The 24,392-nt window shown below is 56.1% G+C and overlaps 1 protein-coding gene across 1 annotated transcript in view; it reads left to right on the top strand.

Moving 5' to 3' along the window:
* Positions 1-7,564: 7,564 nt before the first annotated feature.
* The window catches only part of STX1A (syntaxin 1A), a 58,674-nt gene continuing 41,846 nt past the window's right edge, over positions 7,565-24,392 (top strand). The window contains exons 1-2 of the mRNA XM_009981180.2: positions 7,565-7,636; positions 8,827-8,926. Coding sequence (XP_009979482.1) covers positions 7,616-7,636; positions 8,827-8,926 — 121 coding nt within the window. The 5' untranslated portion in view covers positions 7,565-7,615. The remainder of the gene's footprint in view (positions 7,637-8,826; positions 8,927-24,392) is intronic.

The following is a 24,392-nucleotide window of genomic DNA, read 5'->3' as shown; positions in this document are numbered from 1 at the left end:
CTTTAGCCATGATTGCAAATTTGTAAAGTATTGACTGTAAAGTGCCGATGCCTTTCCAGTAGATCAGTACTGCCCATGTCCTGGAGCTACAGCAGGAGGTCAGTGAGCTCAGGTCCTTGCTCTCTGCAGGACGGGTGGCACCTTTGTCATGTCTAACATTTGTTCTTAATAGTTAAGTGGAATTTTACATGCCTTCTCCTGGAACTCAGCTAAAGAGTCAACCATGACTCTGATAAAAGGGTTGGGCTTCGTGCCAAAGGTCGGCAACATAATTTTGCAGCAATGAAAGCCAACACCTAAGGACAAAACTCTTGGAAACCTCGTTCTCCCTTGCACTGCTGGTGTTGGAAATTGGAAACTCCTACTGACTCACACGGATGTTGCCGAATGCTAAAGTCATTTGTGCTTTGAACTTTTATTCATCAAAAAGTTGTTGGTGAGAGTATGGGCTGGTTTTGGTGAATATTGGAATTGGACATAGCCGAGTTGAGGCCTGTGTGCTATAAATACCCAGTTTGTTGGGCTGCATAGCTGTACTACATATATAGTCTGCAAAAAACGTTAAGGCTGAGGCTGTAGGTAATTCAAGCTGTGATCTCAGGTTGTCCAGCTGTCCAGGGTGTTCTCCCAGGAGGAGACCAACCGGCCTTGAAACCGCCTTGAAAACCCCCTGGAGCAGGACTTCTGCCTCTGGACTCCTCAGGAAAGGCTTGGTTTGGCTGCTGCGAAACACTAAAGCAAACCCCAAGGCTTGAAGGGTCAAGGCAGAGTCCCAGGATGAGGGTGGTGGTGGTTTGGTGGTGGGTAGGAGACACATGGGTGCTTTGGACCTTGTTCACGTGAAGCTTCAGCAGCAGAGCCGCAGCGAGCTGCTCCTCTGCCGAGCGTCACGGAGCTGGGCTGTGCTGTTTGCAGGGATCTGGGCGTCTGTACGCTTGAATACGTGTCCTGTAGGCTTTTTAAGAGGGTGAGGAAGAGATCTTGGTGCAGCTCGCTGCTGAGTTATTCTGACCTCGTACTTCTTCTCAGCAGCGCATGCAGCCACCCTCTGGAGCCGCACGGAGCGAGCCGGCAGCAATGCCCTGGGCTCGTGGACTCGGACGTGGGGAGCAAGGCGACTGGTGTTGGACCCGTGTGTGCTGCTCTGCGCGCGGCCGCGGTCCCAGTCACGACCCGCTGCTGCTCAGAGAGCATCTCCCCACTGAGCACCTCCCCACAGGGCACTTTGCTTTTTGTGCAGAAAGGGCGGTTATTTTGCAAAGAAAGTCAAGCCCAGATGGCTGATATTTCTCAGGCTAGGCAGAGCAGTGCGGAGGTGTCCGGTAAATAAAAAAAACCCACAGATTCAGCCTGGAAGCGAAGCTGGCAAGCAGCATCCTGTATCTCTGTGGGAAAAAGCCCTTCCTTTCTTTTTTTTAACTTCATGGTCCCTGAAAGGGGACTAGCAGCTGTTGTGGCTTTTTCCTTTCGTTGTGCTTTTGTGAAGTTTTTCCTTATCTCTGGTGGGGACCCCACAGCCCTGCGCAGCGGCTGGAGGCAGGGCTAGAGCTCGCTGCCTGTTTGCGCAGCGCCGGAGATTTTCCTGGGAAGGGGTTGGCTCAGACAGTTGTGAGTGCTGCTGGCAGGGCTTGGCCAAAGGATGGGCCCGGGGTGGACACAGTCCCCTGGGATGCGGAGGAGCCCAGCGGTGGCTGAGCCTGTTGCTCCTCTGCCCTGGCGCGGCTCTGCTGCCTGTACCGGCTCCGCAGATGCATCCGGACACGGTCAAATTCATCTGCAACGCTAACAGGAGAGGGCAGGACCTAAAGCCTGTGTGTAGCCACTGCCAAGATCATAGAGACCTTGTTACACCCCGCCGCAGCTCGCCCTGCCTGCTGCCTCTTGCTTTTTGGGGAGAGCAGGCTTTGCGTCTTTTTGGTTGTTTTGTGCTCCTCTGCCATCTTCTAGAAAGCACCTGTGGAGGAAACGGGGCTGGTTTGAACCAGAGGGATGTAACCTGCTCAATAATGAATTTATCAGTGGTGTGCTTGTTGCAAAGCCCACAGAGCCAGGTTGCTCCAGGGCTGTGGACCGTCTTCCCATCTGCTGCTCCGCTTTGCTGGGGGTGGTATCGGGGTGAGTATCACAGCTCAGCTCTGCCTTCTCTTGGGACTTCAGCCCTTGTGAAGGGGCACGTTTAATGCCGTGGGGCCCCGAGGGATGCTGGAGGGGCTCTGGGACCTGCCCTCCTCATCCTGCTCCCTGCGCTCAGCAGCACCGGAGGCACCAGGGAGGCAGCGGTTCCCAGAGCCATCCGTGCTGCCCATCTCCGGCAGGATGGAAAAATAAAAAACCCTGTGAAGGAAGGGTTGTCTTCACCTACCCCGTGTAGGGGTGACAGCCTGGAGACCCTGGCTCCTCTGTGTTGCCTCGAAGTGCCCAAGGCAGGAGCAGGAGTGGAGAGAGGTTGTTCCAACTCCTCCTGCTCTTCTGCTCCGGTCGCACGGGTGGCAGAGCACCCGCTGCCTGTCCGGTGACGCAGGCAGCGACCAGCGCTGCCGAGTGGTACCTGTGCACATAAAGTGAGCGTCACCGGTGCCCCACCACTGCCGCAGGGCAGCAGAGCTGCTTGCTGGCTGGTTGTGTCGATTCATCTGGGGTCGCGCCGGGAGGATGGCGTGCGCAGTGTGCTTGCGTGGGGTTGGGAGCAAGCGTAAGCTCCTCGCCTGTCGCTGCCGAGCAAGCCTGGGCTTTTGAAGACTGTGAATTGTTGGTGGCTTGTGTTGAGCAGCACCAGTGGGTAGCTTTGACCTAGATTGGAGCTTTCCATGTGGCTTTGAAAACCTGGGATGCTCATAGCTGGGATGCATGAAGCCAAAACACTGTCGGCTGGATGAACGCTTTAGGTTTACTTAGGAAAGGTATTTTGTTTTTTTTTTTACTTTGGCAGGAACATACGGGAAAACACTTCAAGCCTGGGGTGACAGTGCCTGCCAGGGCCGGCATCATGCCTGGACTAAGCCCTGGGGTGGAGGGAGATGCTGGGAGCAGATGATCCTTCAGTGCCCTGCATCGCGGGAAGCTGTGCCTGCCCGGTGGCATCTCCTCCCCCTCGAGGCCTGGTTAGCCCCACAACCAACGCTGCTGTGCCTCCCTCGCGCGGGGGTGTCGGGGCAGTGAGGCTGAGCAATCAGCCTGACGCCGTGTGTCGGAGGCGGAGTGGCATGGAGGGTATTTCCAGTGACGTGGATTGGACAGATGGTGCCCTTCTCCAGCCCGGAGTGACACGTGCCCTCCTGATCAGCAGGCTCCATCCTTGTAATTTCCTTTTCACGCGGATCCTGGCTGGGCTTTTGTGCCGCTCTCCCTGTGCGCAGCACGGCAGCGCTGCGTTCCGCGCCTGCCCTAAATAACCATCGTCCTCCCTGTGCATCAGCTCTCTGCTGCGCCGGGGGGATGAGCTGCCTTGAAAATCGAGGGGCTTCCAGCAAGGCTGCGTGGGGCTTTGGCAGGAACCCCCTCCCTGGGCAGTGGATTGCCTTCCTCTGGGATTTCTGGGTCTAACAAATGGCAGAGTCCTGTGGGCAGCGGGGATGGAACAAAGCAGTGATGTGGCATCCAGGACCGTTTTGGAGGTTGAAGAGACAAGCAGTAGGTGACGAGGAGATGGGCATCTTTAGGGGCGGCATGCTGACCTGCTGCCTTTCCTCGGCTGCCAGTACTCTCTGACCTGCGTGGTGGTGATAAAAGCCTGCATTTAGAATTAATGCTGGGGAATGCTTTCCTCACAGGCTTCAGAAAGGGGCGAAAAATTTCTGCAAATGAAAGTCCTGCCAGAATGGAGGCAAAAAAGGCTGAATAGATGCAGGGCAAGTTGTGACAGAGGTGCATTTTCCTGTGCAGGGCTGCAGAGGCTCACTGGCATTTCCCGTCCTGCTTGCCCTAGGAGGGGGCTTTCATAGGGTTGCAGTGTGGTTTGGGTTGGAAGGGACCTTCAAAGAACATCCAGTCCAACCCCCCTGCCATGGCCTGGGACATCTCTCACTAGATCAGGTTGCTGAAAGCCTCATCCAACCTGGCCTTGGACACTTCCAGGAATAGGGTATCCACAGCTTCCCTGGACAACCTGTTCCAGTGTCTCACCACCCTCATGGTACAACATTTCTTCTCAGTGTCCAACCTAAACCCAGCCTCATTCAGTTTAAACTTGTTGTCTTGTGCTGGGGACCCCGGAGCTGGACGCAGTGCTCCAGGGGGTGTCAGGAGAGCAGAGCAGAGGGGGAGCATCCCCTCTCTTGTCCTGCTGGCCATGCTGCTGGTGGTGCAGCCTGGGAGACACTTGGCTTTCTGGGCTGCAAGCCCACATTGCCAGCGCATGTCCCATTTGTCACCCACCAATATCCCCCAGTCCTTCTCTGCAGGGCCACTCTCAGCGCTGTTTCCTTTAACCCCTTCCTGCAGGTGGCCATCCTGTTGGGTGTGTGACGAGGTGACATGGAGCTGCAGGCAGGACACGGGGTCCTGCCAGAGCTGCTCTGCACACAGAGCCCCTTGGGCCATCTGCCCCCGGCTTGGGCTGTGGTGCCAGCCCTGCACAGCCCCTGTGCTGGGGGGTCAGCTTCCGGGCAGGGCGATGTGACAGGCTGTGTGCTGTCAGATGCAGGGATGAGCCAGTCTGTCCATGGCAGGTGCTGGGGATGGGTTGGGTGGTGGACTGCTACCCAAGGAAAAGCATCGTGGCTCAGAGCTGGAAGGAGCACAGAAAAGGAGTAGTAGAGCAGGAGCAGGAGGTCAACTGGAATAACAGCTTGATTTCCTCTGAGAAATCTGCCTGAAATGCAGCCCACCATCCAGCAGCCTAATGGTCGCACTGAGCTAATGAAGACAACCCACAGCTGAAATCCCGTGTGCGGAGACCGCTGGCTGTGGGCACTGTCACGGATATCCTTGTCACAGCAGGGAGAGGGTGGGCAGGGCGGTGGGAAGGAGGATGCTGTGACCTGGCGGCACGTGTGTCCGAGGCCATGTTTGCGTTGGTGGCTGCATCTTCCATCACTCGCGACGTGTGTCCCCAGGATCTGTTGGCAGTATGTATTTCGCAGGTCCCTGGGGTGGGATGGGGTGTGGGTGGGACTTTGTGACCGCTCACGCTGTTTGGGATAATGCCAGAACAAGGCGGGCAGAAACTGTGCCTGGTTGTGTGTGCTGGCAAAGTGTCCCTCAGTCTGTGCAGGGGTTAAGGGTGTCAGAACTGCCCATCTGATGGGCTCTGGGCACCACCTGCCTTGGTGGAAGGCTTAAAATCAAGGATGGCACAAACCGAGCGGGATTTCTAGTGGCATGTGAATGGAAATGCAGACATGGGTGATAGCTATATCCACATAACACACATCCATCCATGCAGACATCCTTCCTGGCTTTAGCAGATGATGTTTTTTAACCTCCTTGATGCTGAGTCCTGCTCACATGCTGCGGGTAGTGGGGAAGTGCCTCTGGGAGCGATGGAGCAGGTGTAGGCATCGTTCTGGGTGCGTTTAAGGACCCCAGATGGGCCTGTGCTTACAGCCAGCAGTGGCTGTGCCGGCGAAGCAGGGCTCGATCGCGGGCTGAATGAGTGATACGGTCGGCAGCGGAGCTGGAACTTGAGGCTGACAGCCTTTATTTTGCTAAGGTGGGTTTGAGCGAGGCCAGAGCAGCCGTGGCAGGGCACGTGGGGAATGGGAGGGCACAGGTCCCTCCAGCCTGGCTGTCTAGTGGCATCAGGGTGCAGGAGGGGTGTAACAGAGCCCATGGCCAAATCCTGCCCCTGGCCCCGGGGCTGCGTGAGTGTTGTTGGATGTAGCCTTGCGTCCAGCTCTGTGCTAAGCCTGAGTTGTGCTCCAGCCCTCGGTGCGGGGCTGGGACCGCTGGTGGGGAGTGGGAGAGGCTGTTGTGGATCTGGTGCAAGAGCGAGCCGCCAAATTTTGAAAGCAAAAAGCTTCAGGGAAAGAGTTGAGTCCTGCCTGATGCAAAGGGCATTGCCTTCTGCAGGGAGCGTGCAGAGCTCTCTGCAAGCCCAGACGGGTGCAGGCGTGCCTGTGCGGGCAGGGGGCTGCCGACCCCGCTCCCCATCCCTGTGCTCAGCACCATGGTGTATTTTTAGTAACGTAGGGAAGAGATCCAAGTCAAAGCAAGAGAAAGCTCTGTGTGCTCATCCTCAGGTTCATCTTGCCCGGCTCCATCAAAAGTTAAATGCGTCGACCTCTTCCTGGGCTGGCAGCTCCACTGTGCCCCAGCCTCACTGCGCGGGCAGCTCCTGCCAGCCAAGCCCATGGCGTGGAGGCCTGGCTGTGGCCAAATTGGACAACTTGTGAGTTCCTGGCTTCAGGGAATATTTCTTCTTCATGTCCACAGAGTGGTGGGTGAGGGCAGCCACGTGTCTGCTTTTCCTTGTCAAGGTGAGATTTTCACTTGAATCACGGCATCTCTCGATTCCCACGGCCTTTGGATCAGCCATTCATGAAGTGGTTACCAAAGCAGAGGGTGCCACGAGCGGTGGCAAGACTGAAAGCTGAGGTCTCCTCTGGGTGACTCCACCCAAATCAGTCACTCTAGGTTGAAAAGACAATTTTGAGGGGAAGGATAGGTACTTCATCTGACTTATTTAAGGGTAAGAGGCGTCTCTATGGAGACTGTATTGACCAGCTCTACAAAGTGTGAAGGGGCCGTGATTTGACTTGTGAACGTCTGAAAAATGTGGGACAATTATGAGATGAGCAGAGACAGTCCTCTCTCAATTCTTCTCTATTCCACTGGCTCCTTCTCTCTAGTGAAGTTGGAGTAAGAAGAAACTTTTCTACCCCATTAATTTTCCATTTCCCTCCACCATGTATTTGCTTTGGATAATAATCTTTTAAATGTCTCCTTATCCAGAGGACTGTAATTTTTCTTTCCCCCATGAGCTTGCGTCCTCTGCCTTGCTGGGACGGGAGTTGTTTTCATCTCTGGTGACAGTGACACACATGCTGCTGCAGACAGCCCCTCATTTGCCTGCTGTGGCTTTGCTAGTTCTGTTGTATTTTCTGTTCTCTCCCATCTTTCCTGCACTCTGCAGCATCCCTCGCGCTTTCCCATCGCTGCATCCCTCGCGCTTTCCCATCGCTGCATCCCTCGCGCTTTCCCATCACAGCGTCCTGCGTGTTTTCTCCTTGCAGCGTCCTGTGTGTTTTCCCATCACTGCTCTTTGCAGAGCCGTTGTGCTGGCGTGCAGCTGAGCGTAGCTCCGCTCGCTCTGAACGCACAGCTATCGTTAGCCTCGTTCTGCGCTTGCCGTGGGAGCCATGCGGCGCGGCAGCTGGCTGCGGTGGTGCTTTGCATCGTGCCCTTATTGCTGGGGTTGGCTGTCCTCTGCTCTCTGGGTGTCCCCGCAGGCTCTGCTGTGGCAGAACCTGTGGCATCCCACACTCTGGCTGGGGTTTGCCCCAGCTCCTGGGAGCAAGTGAGCAAAGGAGAAGGGGAAGACACCCCTGAGGAGCTCCTGAAATGGAGCTGCAGACTTTGCGGGAAGCACTCGTTCATGCCTGTCTCCATGTTGTTGCAGGCGAAGGACAGTGACGATGATGATGAAGTCACCGTCAGCGTGGACCGGGACCGCTTCATGGACGAGTTCTTTGAGCAGGTGAGAGGTTTGTTTCTCCAGTGCAGCTTTAAAGCCAGTTCAGACCTTTCTGTTAGCACTGGGGCAGGCTGTGGTACAGGCTCCCACCGCGGGCGGGGAGCAGTGGTGGAGGTGGGGATGGGGGTCCTGCTCAGCTGATGCTCGGTGTCCTCAGAGGTTATGCTCGGAGGGCTGATTAGCAGGAGCCAGGCTTCCATGCAGATCTGGGGCTGTCGTGGGCTTACCTGGCCCTGTGGATGCTTTGCTGCTCCACCTCTCCTCCAGAAAACAGGGTGGCAGCTGGGCCAGGTGACCCTTTGGCGGGCACGGGTGAGCCTTGCAGCCCACCTGCCCCCAGCCTGCCACCGAAGCAGCCTGGCTCTCCAGCCTCTCCTGAAAGCACCTCTGCAGAGTAGCACTTTCAGCATGGGATTGATTTAATTTCGTGCCTCGTTACTAAACAAGAGGTTGTCTTCTGGCATGTGGGTGGCTGTAAGATCTGCATGCAGATTTTTAGCACACCCTGAGCATGGCATGTGTGTAGGGGGTGTTAAAATGTATCTGTGCAGGCAATGGAGTGAGGAATGAAAAAAATCTCATGTGCAGATGGAGGAAGATGAGCAAAATGGTGGTGTGAGTCGAAGGAGAAGACAGAGCTGGAGGGTGGGCAGCCCGGCAGGCAGAGGGCACAGGTAGAGTTTCCCCCTCCCGGCAATGCCGGCGTGTCTCCTTGTAGTACAGGAACGTGGGAAAGATGCCAGTGTGGATTTGCTGGTAAATGTGACCTCCCTGGCCTGTGGGTGAGGGTCAGACTGGGTTTCTCAGCCCCTGGAGCAAAGAGCCATGGGGGACTGAGCCAGGACCGAGCCTGGCTTGTGCATCCTCAGCAATGTTCTCCATGGCGGAGGGGCAGAGTCTGGGAATCTGCAGGTCTGATGGTAATTTAAATAAACCTCAGGTGTTTCTCAGTACATTGTGAAGGAGGCAGGACGTAGAGTCTGTGTTACACTGCTGTGACTGCAAAGCTGGCTGCTGTGGTGTGGAAGGTCTGATTTCATGGAAGTGCTACAGTTTGAGAATCCAGCTGGAAGATATTTGTCCAGGAGGACATTTGCTGTCATGGTTGCTTTGGAATAGGGTTTAATAATCCTTCCCCTTTCCAAAAGTCTAGGCATCTCACAGAAGACCTGTCTTGTTGTCCATCTCCACAGGTGGAAGAAATTCGAGGGTTCATTGATAAAATTTCGGAGAACGTGGAGGAAGTGAAGAGGAAGCACAGTGCCATTCTTGCCTCGCCCAACCCCGATGAGAGTGAGTGAGCCGTGATCTGCTCGTGTCCCTGCAGGCACGTGGCTGCTGGGCCGGGCCGCTTGCGGGGTGGATGGAGTCAGAAGTCTTCTTGTCTTCAGGCTGCCATGGCTGGAGAGCCATAAGCTGCCAAGGTGGCTGATGGCTGGGGTGAGGGAGGGCTGAGACATGCATGGGCAGGAGATGGAGGGATGGCTGATGGCTTTCTGACCTTGAGGGTCTAGCAAGACTGCTGGAGTGGAATTCCTGATGGATGGGGCAACATGGAGGCTGAAAGAGCAAATGGTTTTATGCTGGTTGGCCCTTGTCTTGCCCCGGGCTGCCTGGGGAGGGTACGTGGATGAGGCAGCACTTGCAGAACTGGCCGAGCATTGCCTGCTTGGCCCAGAAGTGGTGCAGCTCTTCTCTGAGCCTGCGATGTGCCCTTGTGAAGCTGTCCTCTCCATCCTGGAGGATGTTTTGTTGCTGGCTGGCCAAAGAGTCTGTCACTTCAGACCTTACTGGTGTATCGCTGTTTTCTTCCTATCTTGTGCTCTGGAGAAGAGGTTTGTTGCCAGGAAGAGAAATTAAGGATAGCAGCACCCAAGAGATGACAACATCTGGGAGTCTGCGGAATCTGGCAGAGGTAGAGCTGTGGGTGATGAGTTCCCCTGTCCTCAGCTGTGAGCAGAGATCTCTCAGGGGAGCCAAAGGAGCTGGCACTGACAGAGCACTTGGGGCTAGTGGGGTCAGCTGGGCTTCCTTAGGGCAGAGGCTTTCCAGCTTTGGTGTCTGCATCCCCTCGTTGGGGAGCGGGTGGGGCTGAGGTGCTGAGCTGTGCAAGGGAGAGCAGGGGTAAGCACAGCTGAGCGGAGCTGCTTGTTGGGGGAACTGGAGTGGAGGTCTGGGGCTGGACCCTGGACAAGCATTTGAACATCTCTGCTGCCCCAGACCTGTCCTTCAGTCTTGCCGTGAGGCCGTGTGGGCTCTCCTTTGCCCGCCCCACTCAGTACTGGTGATTGTGGGGCTGATAGTTGCTGCAGGGCCAGCTCTGCTTGATGGCTCTGAGCTGCTGGCAGCCCTTGGCATTGGCGATGGTGTTTTCATGGGCCAAGGGGCAACTGCTGAGGAGCTGAATGCTGCTTGTGCCCTCCAGGCTGCAGTGGCCCTGGTGTGCTCAGGGGCTGGAAAGCTGAGACCAGGTCTCTGTCTTGCCATCCACCCTCCTCCCATCCACTTCTCTTCATTTGCCCAGTGCAGTTCCATGCCTGTTCATATCCAACTGTGAATTGTTTCTAGAGGCCCCAGGAGGTTGCCTGTACACGCTTTTTCTTGTGTCCAGCCCTAGGTCAAATCAATAGATATTGCTAATTGCTTGGAAGAACCTGGCCCTTCCTAAATTGTCTTACACTCCCCTCTCCTGGCAGCTGCTCCTCAGCTAAAATTCACTTGGCCAAGCCTGGAAGTGAGGGATTTTCTCAAGTGAATTCACGTGTCTCAGGCTGTTGCTCAATCATCCTCCAGGCTCTTTTGGTCTGCGCTTGCACTGAAGGATTTTGCAGTGTTTCTGTTTGGGTGTTTTCAGCGAAGAGCTGTCACTGCATTGCTCCTGGCTGCTGGGCTCGTACAGAACGCATCGGCACGGCGTCCGCTTGGGGCTGAGCCAGAGCTCGGGCTGCAAAGGGCACTTGTGGCCTAAAAGCATGATAAATCTATTTAAAAGTCTTGAGATCTGCAGTGAACAAGATATGGTGACATTGATGTGACTTCCAGAAGCATCCAGGACGCTGGGAGTGCTTCTGCTTTTGTTTTACGGTGTTACCTGACCTTGGTGTTGTAGAAAATTCAGTTTGTAATGCCAAAACCTGTTTGGGCAGTGAAAGAAGAGCCTGCACCTTGGTTAGAAATTACTGTTTTGTGATATTGTGGTGTGTCCAGGAGGTGCAGTGAGGCTGGTCAGGTGCTCAGTGGTAGATAGACTTACCGAATCACGGAGTGCTTTGGGTTGGAAGGGACTTCAAAGATTGTCCATGTCATGCACTGGGACATCTGCCACTAAATGAGATTGCTGCAAGCCCTGTCCAACCTGACCTTGAACACTTCCAGGGATGGGACGGCCACAGCTTCTCTGGACAACCTGTGCCAGTGTCTCAACACCCTCATGGTACAACATTTCTTCCCAATGTCCAACCTAACCCCACCTGCATTCAGGTTAAAGCCACTGCCCCTTGTTCTGTCACTGCAGGTTCTGGTCAAAAGTCTCTCTCCATCTTCCCAATAAGCCCTCTTTAAGTATTGAGTGACTGCAGTAAGGTCTCCCCAGAGCCACCTCTTCTCCAGGCTACACAACCCCAACTCTCTCAGCCTTTCTCCACAGCAGAGGTGTTCCAGCCCTCAGACCATTTTGGAGGCCGCCTCTGGACCTGCTCTACCAGGTCCATGTGTGTCTTGTGCTGGGGACCCTTGAGCTGGATGCAGTGCTCCAGGGGGGTGTCAGGAGAGCAGAGCAGAGGGAGAGCATCCCCTCTCTTGGCCTGCTGGCCACACTGCTGGTGATGCAGCCCAGGAGATGCTTGGCTTTCTGGGCTGCAAGTGCACATTGCCAGCGTGTGTCCTTTTTGTGACCCACCAATATCCTCCAGTTCTTCTCCACAGGGCCGCTTTCCATCCATCCATGCATCCATCCATCCATCTTGCAGTCTGTGCTGGTACTTGATGGACCTTCAGAAAATCAGGACAGAGCTAAGCCGGTAATTTGGGAAACAGATGAACAGTGGTTGGAGTTACCGTTGGAGCACTGAGTGGAAGGATGGATGGATGGACGGACGGATGTACCATGTCTGCTGGCTGAATTGTTTGCTGCTTTTTCAGGGTCTCTAATAGAGGTGAGAGACCCCGCAGGTGCGATCCTGCTGGAACCTGTGTCTTAAATGGCTGGGTGCTTAGGTGGATGCAAGCCCTTGGTGCTCTCCTGCATGTGCTCTGCTGTTGCAGAAAACAGTGAGGTCCAGGACCCTGTGTCAGACCTGGATTTACCCACCTGCCCAGCACGGGTGGAGATGCCAGGCTGGATCCGTGTCACACCGAGAGCTCATTGCTCCACTTCCTTCCCACTGATCCCTCTCTGGCTGCACAGACTGTTCTCGGATCTGTGTTGCTGCTGCTGCTCCCTGGGCTTATTTTGGCGCTTGGTGGGTGGGCAGCTGGCCAGCTTTGCCATCGTGCCAGCAAGGTGGAAGCCCCCTGCCTGGCTGTGCCTTGTGGCTCCGATGGGCCCATGCCCAGCTGTAGGGAGACAGGGAGGATTTCCCCACGGAGCAGCTCCAGCTGCGGGGTGGGCAGCATCATCTCGGGGCACAGGTGGGCTCAGAGGAGCTGTGGGGCTCTATTCCTCCTCAGGTCGGAGTCGTCACTACTGCTACTCCTGATTTGAGTCACAGCTCCTGGTAAACCTGTTCCTAAAATCCTTCCCAGTGAGCTGCTGCATCTGTTGCTGCTCCTGGCGCTTGAAGCAGGCTGTTTGTCCTTGCTCCTCGGTCCAGGCTGCTTCCCAGAGGACGTGGCTTTGAGAGGCGAGGTGCCAGCCGGAGAGGAGTGAAGTGATGATTGTTTTTTTTTCTGGAGCGGTTGGGAAGGTCTTCTCTGCCATCCGTCTTCCCCGTGCATCTCATCCCTCCCCGTGGCCGCGCTCCCCGGCTCCTTCGTCGCTGTGTTATGTAACGGGTGCTGTTTGCTGGATGAATTGCCTCCGGGAACATAAATCTTCCAATCTGAAGTTGTGTCTTTCGGCCTGTCAGCTCAGTCTATCTCTGCAGGCTTCGGAACACCCGATAAATATTTCAGACCTGGAATTAGGTCCCCTATGGCTCTGCACGAGGATGGAAGGGGAGGTTCGGTTGTGTGTACACTTGACCTCCAGCTTCATAATTTAAGCTGTGCAGACTCGAGGTGGTGCCTTTGGACACCGGGGCGCAGGTCCTGGGTTCAGGCTCTCTGCCTGCTGGACGAGATTTGAGTTATTTGTCTGTAATTCCTAGCAGACCATCTCCTGGCAGAGAGATGTGCCAGGTGGTCAAGGAGACAAATTGTAGCTTCTCACCTCTGTCTAATGTGTTGAGGCAACACTGGCTGGTGACCAAAAAGGCACTCTGGAGTCGTATCGATGCCTGGGCTCTGGCCAGACACCTCTGAGCAGGCTCTGTGCTCTCATGTAAGCGTAACCTTGCTGCTCACCAGGTCCCTTTGGTAGGTGTCACAGCTGCAAGCCCGCTTTGCTCAGAGCAGGTGCCGCTCGGCTGGTGCCAAGGGAAGGGAGGCTGCAGCTGGTTCTTGCTGGAGCTGCCCTCCTCTGACACTGCTTTCCATGCCCTCTTAGCTCTGTTTCCCACTGTGCTGTGATTTTTCTAGGGGTACGTTCACCCTGGTGCCCAGACCCACCAGTGCAGAGAGGATGTTTCCTTGAAGATTAGGAGACGCAGTCATGCTGTGTTGGGGGCTTCAGGCTCCAGCTCGTGTGATGCTCCTTCGGGAGAAGCAGTGTGAGAGGACAAACAAGGGTTTTGGTGAAAAGCCTGGCCTTGTTCTCCTGGCCTCTCTTTGCTCCTCCACCCTCTGTGCTGCTTCTCCCAGCTTCCCTGGGATGGGAAATAAGAGCCAGCCTGGACTTCAGCAGACCTTGGAGATGGAGGCAAGAAGAGCTGGAGCTGTGGTGAAGCAAGCGTGGCCCCAGCAGAGCAAGGAACCTGGCAAAGGGTGTCTGGGCATGTCCTGGACACAAAAAGCAAAGCGGCTGGTCCCTCCCATTCATGGTGCTGCTCCCACTCCTGATCTGCAGTCCCACTCAGTTCTGACCAGGTGAGGCTTTTGGTGCAGGCAGGGCTGTGGGGATTGTCTTTGGTGCAGTACAGGGGCACGGCAAAGGCAGCTCTAGTTCTGCAGCCTGAAGCAGGGGTAGACTCAGAGTGGTTTGGGTTGGAAAAGACCTTCAAAGATCATCCAGTCCAACTCTCCTGTGCTGTAGACAGGGACATCTTCCACTAGATCGGGTTGCTCAGAGCCCCATCCAGCCTGACCATGAACACTTCCAGGGATGGGGCATCCACAACTTCTCTGGACAACCTGTGTCAGTGCCTCACCACCCTCATCGTAAAATGTTTCTTCCCAATGTCCAACCTAACCCCACCCTCTTTCAGACCCCTTGTCCTGTCACTGCAGGTTCTGGTCAAAAGTCTCTCTCCATCTTACCAATAAGCCCTCTTAAGTATTGAGGGGCTGCAGTAAGGTCTCCCCAGTGCCGCCTCTTCTCCAGGCTACACAACCCCAACTCTCTCAGCCTTTCTCCACAGCAGAGGTGTTTCAGCTCTTGGACGATTTTGGAGGCCGCCTCTGGACCCGCTCTACCAGGTCCATGTGTGTCTTGTGCTGGGGACCCCAGAGCTGGACGCAGTGCTCCAGGGGGGTGTCCGGAGAGCAGAGCAGAGGGGGAGCATCCCCTCCCTTGGCCTGCTGGCCACTCTGCTGGTGATGCAGCCCAGGAGATGCTTGGCTTTCTGGGCTGCAAGTGCACATCGCCAGCGTGTGTCCTTTTTGTGACCCACCAATATCCCCTAGTTCTTCTCTGTAGGACTGCTCTCTGTCCACCCATCCATCCATCCATCCTGCAGTCTGTGCTGGTGGTGAGAATTGCCCTGACCCTGCTGCAGGACCTTGCACTTGACATGGTTGGATTGCAAGATGTGGAGTGGATTTGATGGACATCTAATCAGGAGTGGCCCACAGAGGTTGGTCAGGGTCTGGTTGCTCACCCCATGTTCCAGAGCAGGGCTGGGGATGGGGAGGACACCAATGCAGCTGGTAGATGGCAGGGTCCCCACCAACACAGGTGTTTCTTCAGCCTTGGTGGGGTTGACGGGGCATGGCACAGCAGCAGAGCTGCCTGCGTGCTGCAGGACCCAGGGAGCACGTGCTTTGCTGGGCCCTACTTGCTTGAGGAGGGGGAGTGGGGAGCCCGATCTTCCTCCCTTGTAACTGCCCCTGCTGCCTCCAGCACTGGGAGCAGTGGTCCTGCTGCCTGCCTGCTTCCTCTTGCCGCGTCTTTGAGGTGGGTGAGCTGATGCTGAATCCAGAAGCCGTGTCGTGGCAAAGGAGCACTTTGTTGTGCTGGCAGTGGTGTGTGGGACAGTGTGGGCACCAGTGGGGACAGTCGGGAGGAGGTGCCATCTGCCACCCTGGCTCTCAGCATCCTACCTCCCTGCATCCTGCTCCTCCTCTTCCGGGCAGGTCCCTAAGGTGTTCTCAGGCTGTATTTGCACCTTGTGCTTGGTTCAGCTGTGGCAGGGCATGGCTCCACGGCTCTGCCAGTGCTGCCCAGCGTAGCAAACCTGGAGTGAGATGGAGAAACTGGAGGGTTGCTTGGTGCGGCGATTGGGATTTTCTTTGCGCTCCTGCAGAGTGGCTCCAGTATCTCGCTTGGCTTGGGCATCTCGAGTAGAGCTGCGCTAATGATGCCTATGGCCATTATGGCAATGCCATGCTGTGCTGAGGGGCTGCCTCGGGTGGCTGCGTCCTGTCTCAGTATCACACAGAGCTGCTTTTCGTCACCCTTGACGAAACATCTTGAACAAGTTTTGTTTCTTCTCGCAGTAATTCTTGTTGAAGGACTGCTCTAGGACAACCTCCAGTGGTCAGGACCCGTCTTCTTATTTCCAGCCTGAGTCTATTTATGATCGAATTACATACCAACGTCATCCTAAGAACAAATATATTTAGCTTAAATAGCTATTTGCCCTTCTGGCTTGATCCTGTCTGGTTTACACAGCAGCTTGGTCATTCTGCAAGGGCTTTGGGCAATCCCTGCCTTCTCTGTCCCCGTCACCTGCCCCAGCTCTGGTTTTGAAGGGCTGGGGTACACTGGGGAGTGAGTTCTCCAGGATTTTTGGGGGACCCTGGCTGCTGGTCAGTATTTCTTGTGCTTTTCAGACCAGGTTGCCCTTGTCTTACCTTGTTATGTCACTACCCCTGTGGAGGTCGGGATCTGTCTGTGTGTGATGGGCCAGGGCTTCGGGTGCCCGGTGGTGGTTACTAGGCCCGGGCACCCCCAGGTGATGACTGTCAGAAGGAAATTGTCAGAGTGAGGGCTGGTGGGTCACGGTGACTTCTCTGCATGTGAGCAGAAGGGTCGGCTGTATGTTGAGCTGTGAAGACAGCTGTCCAGGGAGCGGACAGTCCAGCCCTCCTCGGTGTATTGGGGGGATCGCTGGTGGAGCTGGGCAACGAGCTGGCAAAATGCCTCCCTTTAGTGCTAAACCAGCCCAGCACCTCCTGGCACCAATTCAGTGGGCATGACGGGGTGCAGGGGCGAGTGTGGGTGCTCATGCTGTGGGTCCAGGGATGCTCATGCTGGTCCTCACCTCCCCTGGCGCTGCTGCCACTCAGCACAGACTTGTGTGCAGCTCCTGCAGCTGCGTTGTGCCCGGCATGGCGGCACCCGCTCCCGGGTGCTGCCTGGAGGAACAGGATAGGCAGTGACTGCCGCTGGCTCGTGGGGCTGTGGGAGCTGCAGAGCTGGCGCGTTGAAGCGTCGTGGGAGAGCGCGTGTGGACTTTCTGTATACCATCCCTACGCCTCAGCAAGGATGCCTGGGACATCTCTGTCCTCTCTTCCTTGTGCCTTTGTGGCTTTTCCTTTCGTGTTCCCTGGATGTGCCACGTGTTAGTCCAGGCGAGGTTCCCTTTTAACGCGGAGCGACTGGGCAGCCCCCCTGCATGCCCGAGCTTTGTGATCACTGGTGCCTATTGTCTGCTCTGTCATCCTGAACAACGCTGGGTGATCCGTGACACCGAGCAAATCCAGAGTAAATATCAATTAACTGTAGTCTGATTCATGGCAACATAAAAAAAAGAATAAAAATCAGCTACCCTGTAATTATTTTGGGCTTAATTTAGACCAAACGGTTAGTGGCACTCCTGGAAGACGTGTTGTCACTGCCACAAGGTGCAGCTTTTGCTGAAAAGCCTTCTCCTTTGGGCTGTGTACCCCGTTGTGCCCCAGAGCCTGTTGCAGGGTGCACGGCAGTGCCCTCCGAGGAGGCAAGTGTTGGAGCAGAAGCCTCTCCTTGCTGCCAGAGGTATTACTGCTCCTGTCATAGCACGGGAGAGCTCCCGTGGCTCCTTGGCTTCGTGCGTCTTGCAGCAGCATAGCCCCTGTCCTTGTTGTGTCCCCTGGGGTTTGGGACAGGGTGACTGGCAGGAGGCGAGCAGCCCTGGGGGCGAGGGGCTACAGAGCCATCACTGCCCTGAGCCCCACTGCCTGTTGCACCCTCATGTCTTTCTCCACTGGCTCCTCTTGTCCGCGTGCTAGTTTGGCCCCGCTCCTCACCCCATGTCTCCTCCCGTTGTGCTTTCCAGCCTTGGCTGGCCTTGAGCCGTGGCGGGGCTCCAGACGGGTGGGTGAGCCGAGCTGTGCCGCGCTGGGGGTCCCGGCTGCACGGTGAGGCTGCCTGCCCTCTCCCGCAGTCTGAGTCGTTTCGCCTGAGAAAAGAGGGAGGAAGAAGGGAAAGGAGCAAAAATGAGAGGGGATATGGCAGCTGTGCCCCTCGCAGTGCTGGCTGGAAGAGTTTAGCCCTCCTTGCCCAGCAGGTTGGGGCTCTTCCAGCAGGTGATGGGTTCAGCAGGTGGGGCTGGTGCCTGAGGCACGTGGCTGCACGGCTGGGCTCGGGCTCTGGGTTCCTGGCAGTTGGTGCTGGCCGGGACCTGGATGCCGAGGGGTGAAGAGGAGCTGGAGACTCCTCTGCAGCAGCCAGCCCCGCTCCAGTGGACAGCGAGCCAGGGTGTGGTGCTGGCCCCAGCGGGCGGGATGCTGGGTGGCATGGGGACATGCACTGCAGTGGCACCACTCCTGGGTGTTGCTTTTGACTCCAGCCTGTGGTTGAGTTTCTCTCGTCTGCTTACAGCAGCCAGGATCCCTTCCCCATCCCCTTCTACACTCCACGTGACATGAAAATTACTGTGGTTTCTAATGCTGCCGGGCTTGGCGTTGGCGGGGGAGGCAGGTGAGGGGGGCTTGAAGGCCAAAGGGTGAAAGAGCAGAAACGTGGGGCCGCTTCGGGAAGCGCTGGGAAAAGGGAATGGCAAGATCAGAGGGTTTCAGCCCGACGTCTCCGCAGCGAGCGGGTGAGCCCTGCCCTGCACACCTGCATGCACATGGCTTTTGCAGCACTGATGCTTTTCAGAGCCATGTCCCCGCTGTACGAGCAGCCGTGTCGCCCAGCAGCGCGGCTCGGTGCGCAGCAGCGTGCCCTCGCCTTGGGGCTGGCGCAGCACGGGGCGCTTGGGGTGCTGCCCGTGCAGGCAGAGAAGGGCAGAGCCCCTGAGGTGGGTTAGGACACTCTCCAGCAGACCTTGTCCAAACCCAGCAGTCTGCTTTCTGCAGCTGGATCTCGGCTTTCTCTTGCTAAATCTCCATTGTCTCGGTGTTGACACTGACGGGATAATCCATTATTTGCAGAAATGAGTTTAGGAGGGCTGAGATGAGCAAGCCGCAAATCCTGTTACTGTGCTTTCTCAGGATTACTTTGGCACTGCTGCCCGCTGCGGCGCAGAGAAGACTTTGTGCTTTCTAGGCGTGCTGAGGGCAGGGGGGCGGCCTGGATCTGGCTGGCAGAGCAGGGCAGGGTGCAGGCAGGAGGAGGAGGAGGGTGGCCAGAGGCCCTGTGATCTCCCGGGTCCCCAACATCACCTGCATCTGGGGATCGTGTTGTGGGCACTGCGGCAGCAAGGGGCTCCTGCTGCGGGGGCTTCCCAGAACTGGGAATTACAGAGCGTTGCAGAGCTATGGCTGATTTATGGAGAGATGAAAGAGTTGGGGATGGTGGATTGGAAACTGCTGGAAACAGCTTGGGGAGGAATTACTGGTAAAAACCCATCGGGTTAGGGGAAGTTGGGAAAATAGCAGTTGTGTGTGTGTCTTTGGGTAACCTTTACCTGCGTGTGGCGGGGTGCTGTGCATGGTTGTATTTCAGGTGGAAGGAGGAGGAGGAGAAGGAGGAGTCAATTGAAGTGGAGATTTTAGGCAAGTGGTGGGAGAAAGCAGGCGGATGGAGCAGGAAATCCAAGTGCTGAAGGACCCTGAGAGCTTTTACAGCGTGAAGAAACAGGAGCACAGCAAGGAGCACGTGTGGGCTGGGTCTGGAGGAGGAGGTGGGACAGGTCCCTGGCATGGGTGTGCAGGCGCCGTTTGGCTGGGCTGGTTAAGTAGGCGGTTACGTGCTGAGGAGCAGAGACCGTGGCTGCAACACGGGAGACTTTATGCTAGACAGGGCTGGTGTTCTCCAGAACGACACGTTGGATCGTGTCGATGTCCAGGCTGTGACAGTCAGAAGCAGAGAGTCCCTGGCTCTGCTGCGTGGTCCTCTGGAGCGAATGGATGTGAGCGCTGCAGTCACGTTGGCTGTCCGTGGTTTGAGAACAATGTGCATCAATGGCTAAGGACATTGAGGAGAAACTGGGAGAGTGACTGAAGGGCTGATGGCCAAAGTACCCAGTGGGAGACTGGGTGGCTGGTGGGGAGAGCAGGTTGAACAGTGCTGGGCGCAGCTCCGAGACACTCCTGCAGGTTGCAAAGCCCTGATGGTTGCTTTCGGTGTTGGGAGCACCCAGCTAGACAAGCCCAGCCAGGGAGCGGGTTTGATATCAGGGCGGGTGGCTTGCTGCTGGGAAGGGTGCCTGTCCCACCCCTGACAACGGTCAGTGGAGAGCAGAGGGGCTCGTAAAACCAGTTCAGGAAAGAGTGACCAGTGTCTGAGTGGGCCAGGCTGGGGAACGGCAGGAACCGGCGAATCGAGCTGCGCTGCCTTGGCCTGTGGCAAAGCTGGTGGCTGGGCACATCTGCCCGCATGGGCAGGACCAGTGGAGCTGCCCACCGCCCTTCCCTGCCGCCTGCGGTGGGTCCTTACCACTGAGCTCCCTCCGCTCCTTCGAGAACAGCTGGAGCTGTTCAGAGTTCAGGCAACACCAGTAGCACTGCTGGAACTGTTTGTGAGATACCTGCAACCTGTTACCCTCTGAATAAAGAAGTAAAGACACTCGGAAGAGGATCGTAGGATAGTCCAGCCCAGTTGTGCTGGCCCGTGGCACGGCCGCGGGGCTGTGTGGTGCGTGCATCCACACCCAGAGGGGCAGGAGCCACCGCGCTCGGAAAACCGGAGAGGAAGGAGAATACAGAAAATAGAGAGAATTTCCGGTCTTGGCTTGGAGACCCAAACCAATATTTTACCCGGTGCTCAAAAATATGCAGAAGTGTGGCCTAATATTACAATGCAAGGAGGCAAAAAAAAATGATTTGTAGGGGAAGGTTTGGAATGTAATCTTGTTCCTTTTAAAGGTAGTTAACACAGTGCTGCTGTATATTTGATCGAATTGCTGCAACAATCAAGTGTTTTAATGTCGTTCCAAATCTTTTCAGCACTTCTTTTAGGAGAAAATATTCACACAGAAGATATCTCCCGTTTCCCCCTAAACTCCCCCCCAAAATCCCTGTGTTTTATTGCCTCGCAACACCGCCCACCTTCAGCATGTAGCTCCTGCCTACTCTCCCGACACGTCGCGCCAGCCCCCTCTCTCTCGAGTCTCTGCCTGCCGCACTCCTACTGCACCCGTGGTTTTGATCCCGAGGGCTCCTGCCTGCCTGCCCGCTCCTCGGTGCTGCCGGGCTGCGTGTCCCACGTTGGCGTGTGGGTGCATCAGCAGCTGCACGGGGGTAGTTGGAAATACTGGTTTCCCTGCACCCAGGAAGATGATTAATCGCCGCGGGGTTCTGGCTGCCCATTTTGCCATTCGTTGGGAGCCCTGCAGGGAGCTGGGTGGTGGGGATCTGCCTCCTGGCAAGTGCCTGGGAGCTGCCAATTTGGAGCGGTCACCGCTCCGACAGCTGCCAGCTCCAGCCTGAGCAGGCAGAGCCCTGCCGCCTTCGCGGAGCTGGCTGCCTGCCCAGCGAGGGCTTGTCCCCTGCGTTCGCGGAGGTGGCCTGATGTTTCACCAGGGCATCAGAGGTCCTGACAGGAGCACTCGCAGATAGATCCACGCTGTTCCTTGTGCCTTTGGGAGCTGCTGCTCCCCAGCCCTGCTCCCTCCTGTGTGGATGTCAGCCCTCCCATGGGGTGTGCGTGGACATCCGCACAGGCATTCTCCAACCCTGCCACCCACACACCAGACGCGCAGCCTGAGCATCTCCCGGACATTACTGGTTATCACTGGGACCTCCTGTTTCCAGAGCTGGGTGGTATTTGTGGCTGGGAGCTGCCCAAAAGCTTGATCAGGACTTGGGGTTCATTTTTGCTTCCCCTTGTCAAGCTCCTTTGCTATCTCCCTGGCTTGCCTACGCTGAGTGACTTGTGTCCACCTCCATTCTGCCCAGCTTTAGGTGTTCGTGCAGGGATGCAGGAGTGGGAGGAAGACTTATGGGCCTGGCATGGAGGGGGTTGGCTTCATGCATGTTCCAAAGCCCAGACGAGTGTGTCCCCTGGCTTCTTCTCTCAACATGGAGGTGAACTCTCTCCAGCTTATGTTAGGTCCTGATGAGGCTGAGGCTGTTTGCTCAGGGAATTTGGCGTGAATAGCAGGGATTATGGTTGCTTTGCAAGTCTGGAGATGGCAAGGCACTGGGGAACTTGTGGGTGGGCGATGGCTTTGGGTGTCAGGGCCGCAGCTACAGCTTCAGTATGCAGATGGGAGGAAACCTGCTCCAGTGTGGGCTCTCTGCAGGGTGACAGCTTCCTGCAGGGCACGTCCACCTGCTCCAATGTGGAGTCCTTCATGGGCTGCATGGACACAGCCTGCCTCACCATGGTCTTCTCCTGAGGCTGCAGAGGAATCTCTGCTCCAGTGCCTGGAGCACCTCCTCCCCTTCCTCCTTCACTGACCCGGGTGTATGCACAGTTGTTTCTCTCACATTGTCTCACTCCTCTCTCACAGCTGTCACCCTGTTGACAGGGTTTTTTACCCTTTCTGAAATACTTTATCACAGAGACACCATCACTGATGGCCTCAGCTTTGGCCACTGGCAGGTCTGTCTTGGAGCCACTGGCACTGGTGGTGTGCAGGAAGGGGGCAGCTCCTGATGTGTTCTCACAGGGCCACTGCTGCAGCCCAGTTCATAAAATCATGGACTCGCAGAGTGGTTTGGGTTGGAAGGGACTTTCAAAGATATCCAGTCCAACCCCCTGCCATGGGCAGAGACATCTCTCGCTAGATCAGGTTGCTCAAAGCCTCATCCAGCCTGGCCTTGAACACTTCCAGGGATGGGGCAGCCACAGCTTCTCTGGGCAACCTGTGCCAGTGCCTCACCACCCTCACTGAACTATATTTCTTTATCCTGTCACTGCAGGTTCTGGTCCAAAGTCTCTCTCCATCTTTCCTATAAGCCCTCTTTAAATACTGAGTGGCTGCAGTAAGGTCTCCCTGGAGCTGCCTCTTCTCCAGGCTGCACAGCCCCAACTCTCAGCCTGTCTCCACAGCAGAGGTGCTCCAGCCCTCAGACCGTTTTGGAGGCTGCCTCTGGACCCGCCCTACCAAGCGCTGGCTTGCGCGCTGTGCCAGGAGCAGAGGGACGGTGCCAGGGCTGTGCACCGTGCCTGCAAGCTGGCAGGGGGTGTGCAGCCAGCTTCCTGCAAGCAGCCAGGTGAAACATCTGCAGCGACGCAGCAACTCCCACCGCCTGGCTCCGGGACAGCAGAGTGCCTCCCAGTTGTCCAGCTGAAGATTTAACCAAAAAAATCACCTTCTGCAGATGAGATTCCTGCACAAACGCACGGGCTGCATGGCTGGGTTGTGAGTCCTGCATCCCTGCGTGCCCTGTGCACACATCAGCTCTGCTGCATTGCCCGCCTCCCAAATCCTCCCCCAAAGCACCACCCCCCCGTGCTGTTCCTGCAGACCCAGCTCTGCTTGGACCTGACTCGCTGGGTGCTGGCCAGAGAGGAGGGGGCCCCGCAGCTGTGTGTGCACCCGCTCTTTTGGTCATCCCGGCCATGGTGCCAGGCCAGCGACACCCCCTCCTCGGGCAGCTGATTTTGTAGGTGCCAACCTCGGGTTTTGTTTGTTCAGCTAGAGCAGAGCTGCAGGTGAGGGGCCCTGAGGTATTTTCACGTTAATTCATTGGGAAGTATCAAGTAGAGATGTTAGGGCAGGGCTGAGGAAGTGAGCAACTGGGAGGGGAGATCTCAAGGGAAGGTGCTGCCACAACCTGGGACATTTGCTGCTCATGAACTAGGAATTATTCAGAAGGAGAAAAAAATCCAGTTGACCTGTCACTTGGCTTCTTCCCCTGCAATTTGCTGCTTAATTATCAGGGCTTAGATCCCCTGCCTGTAACAAGTGGGTGCTCTCTGGTGTGTGTTGCAGATGCTCTGCAGCTTTGTGTGCACAGGGGGGGATGGAGACGTGAGCATGCAGCCCAGTTGTGTCTGTGCCCTGGACACCCCCCAACTCATCTGGTGCCCACCCAGCCTGCCGAGACTCTGCCCGGTGGCGATGTCTTGGCCTGTGGTTGGGGATGGTTTCCGGGGATGTGGCACTGCTGAATAATTTTTCTCACACCTGAGACTTTCCGCATAACGTGGCTGGCTCGTAGATGCAATTAATGCAATCAGTATATTGCTGGGCTGTCCTTTCAGGGACGTGTCGTGTCGTTAGCACGCTCCAGTTCCTTTCCAGTTGGCAGTGGTGTGCTGTGTTTGGACCAGTCTCCCCTGGAGACAGTGACATGAGGACACGTGGGCTGGGGAGGTGTTGCCATAAATCCTGACTTGTGACTGAGAGATTAGAAATGGGATTTGGATTGATATTCCAGACTCAGCAGCCTGAATATGATGTTTCCAGGTGCTGGCTGATGGAGACAAGGAAATGAATTGTTAATCTGTCACCCCAATAGCAACGTCTGCACTGTGTTGGTGACAGTGATGGTCAGTAGCTGGCTGGTTTTCCCTGGCAAGCCAGAGGTAAGAGAAACCTTGCATGGCCCTTTCCTCTGCCCAGTCTCTCAGCCTGGGAGGATTTTCCTTTTTTAGGGGCTTTCATTCAGCTTTATCTATTTTTTCCCTGCTGGTGAGGGCTGTGGTCCAAGTCTCAGCTGGCAGATCTTTCCCTCTTGGCTCTTCTCTGCCAATGGACACCAGAGCTCAGTGCCCCACATTGCTTCTGGTGACCACAGGGGTGAGCAACCCTCTCCTGGAACTGGTTTCTTTTGCCAGTGAGTTGTTCTTGATGACTTCTTGAAGGCCAGGCTTTCCTCTCTCCTCACCATGCTTCCTCCACCTCCGGGAGCAGCCCTTGACGTGGTGCATCAAGGGTTATTGCCAAAGTCATAAGGAGAGTCTGGAGCTGCTCGAGCTGAGGCCACTCTCCATGAGTTCGCTGCTGCCCTTGTGCTACCTCCGCGTATCCCCCAGCCAGCGTCTGGCCTTAAAAGTGGTTTTCAGGCAAAGGCTGCGCTTGAG

The sequence above is a fragment of the Tauraco erythrolophus genome, chromosome 21 (assembly GCF_009769465.1).
Source record: "Tauraco erythrolophus isolate bTauEry1 chromosome 21, bTauEry1.pri, whole genome shotgun sequence".
Lineage (NCBI taxonomy): Eukaryota > Metazoa > Chordata > Aves > Musophagiformes > Musophagidae > Tauraco > Tauraco erythrolophus.
Note: the sequence above shows the minus strand (reverse complement) of the source record. Positions and strands in the feature narration are given on the sequence as shown.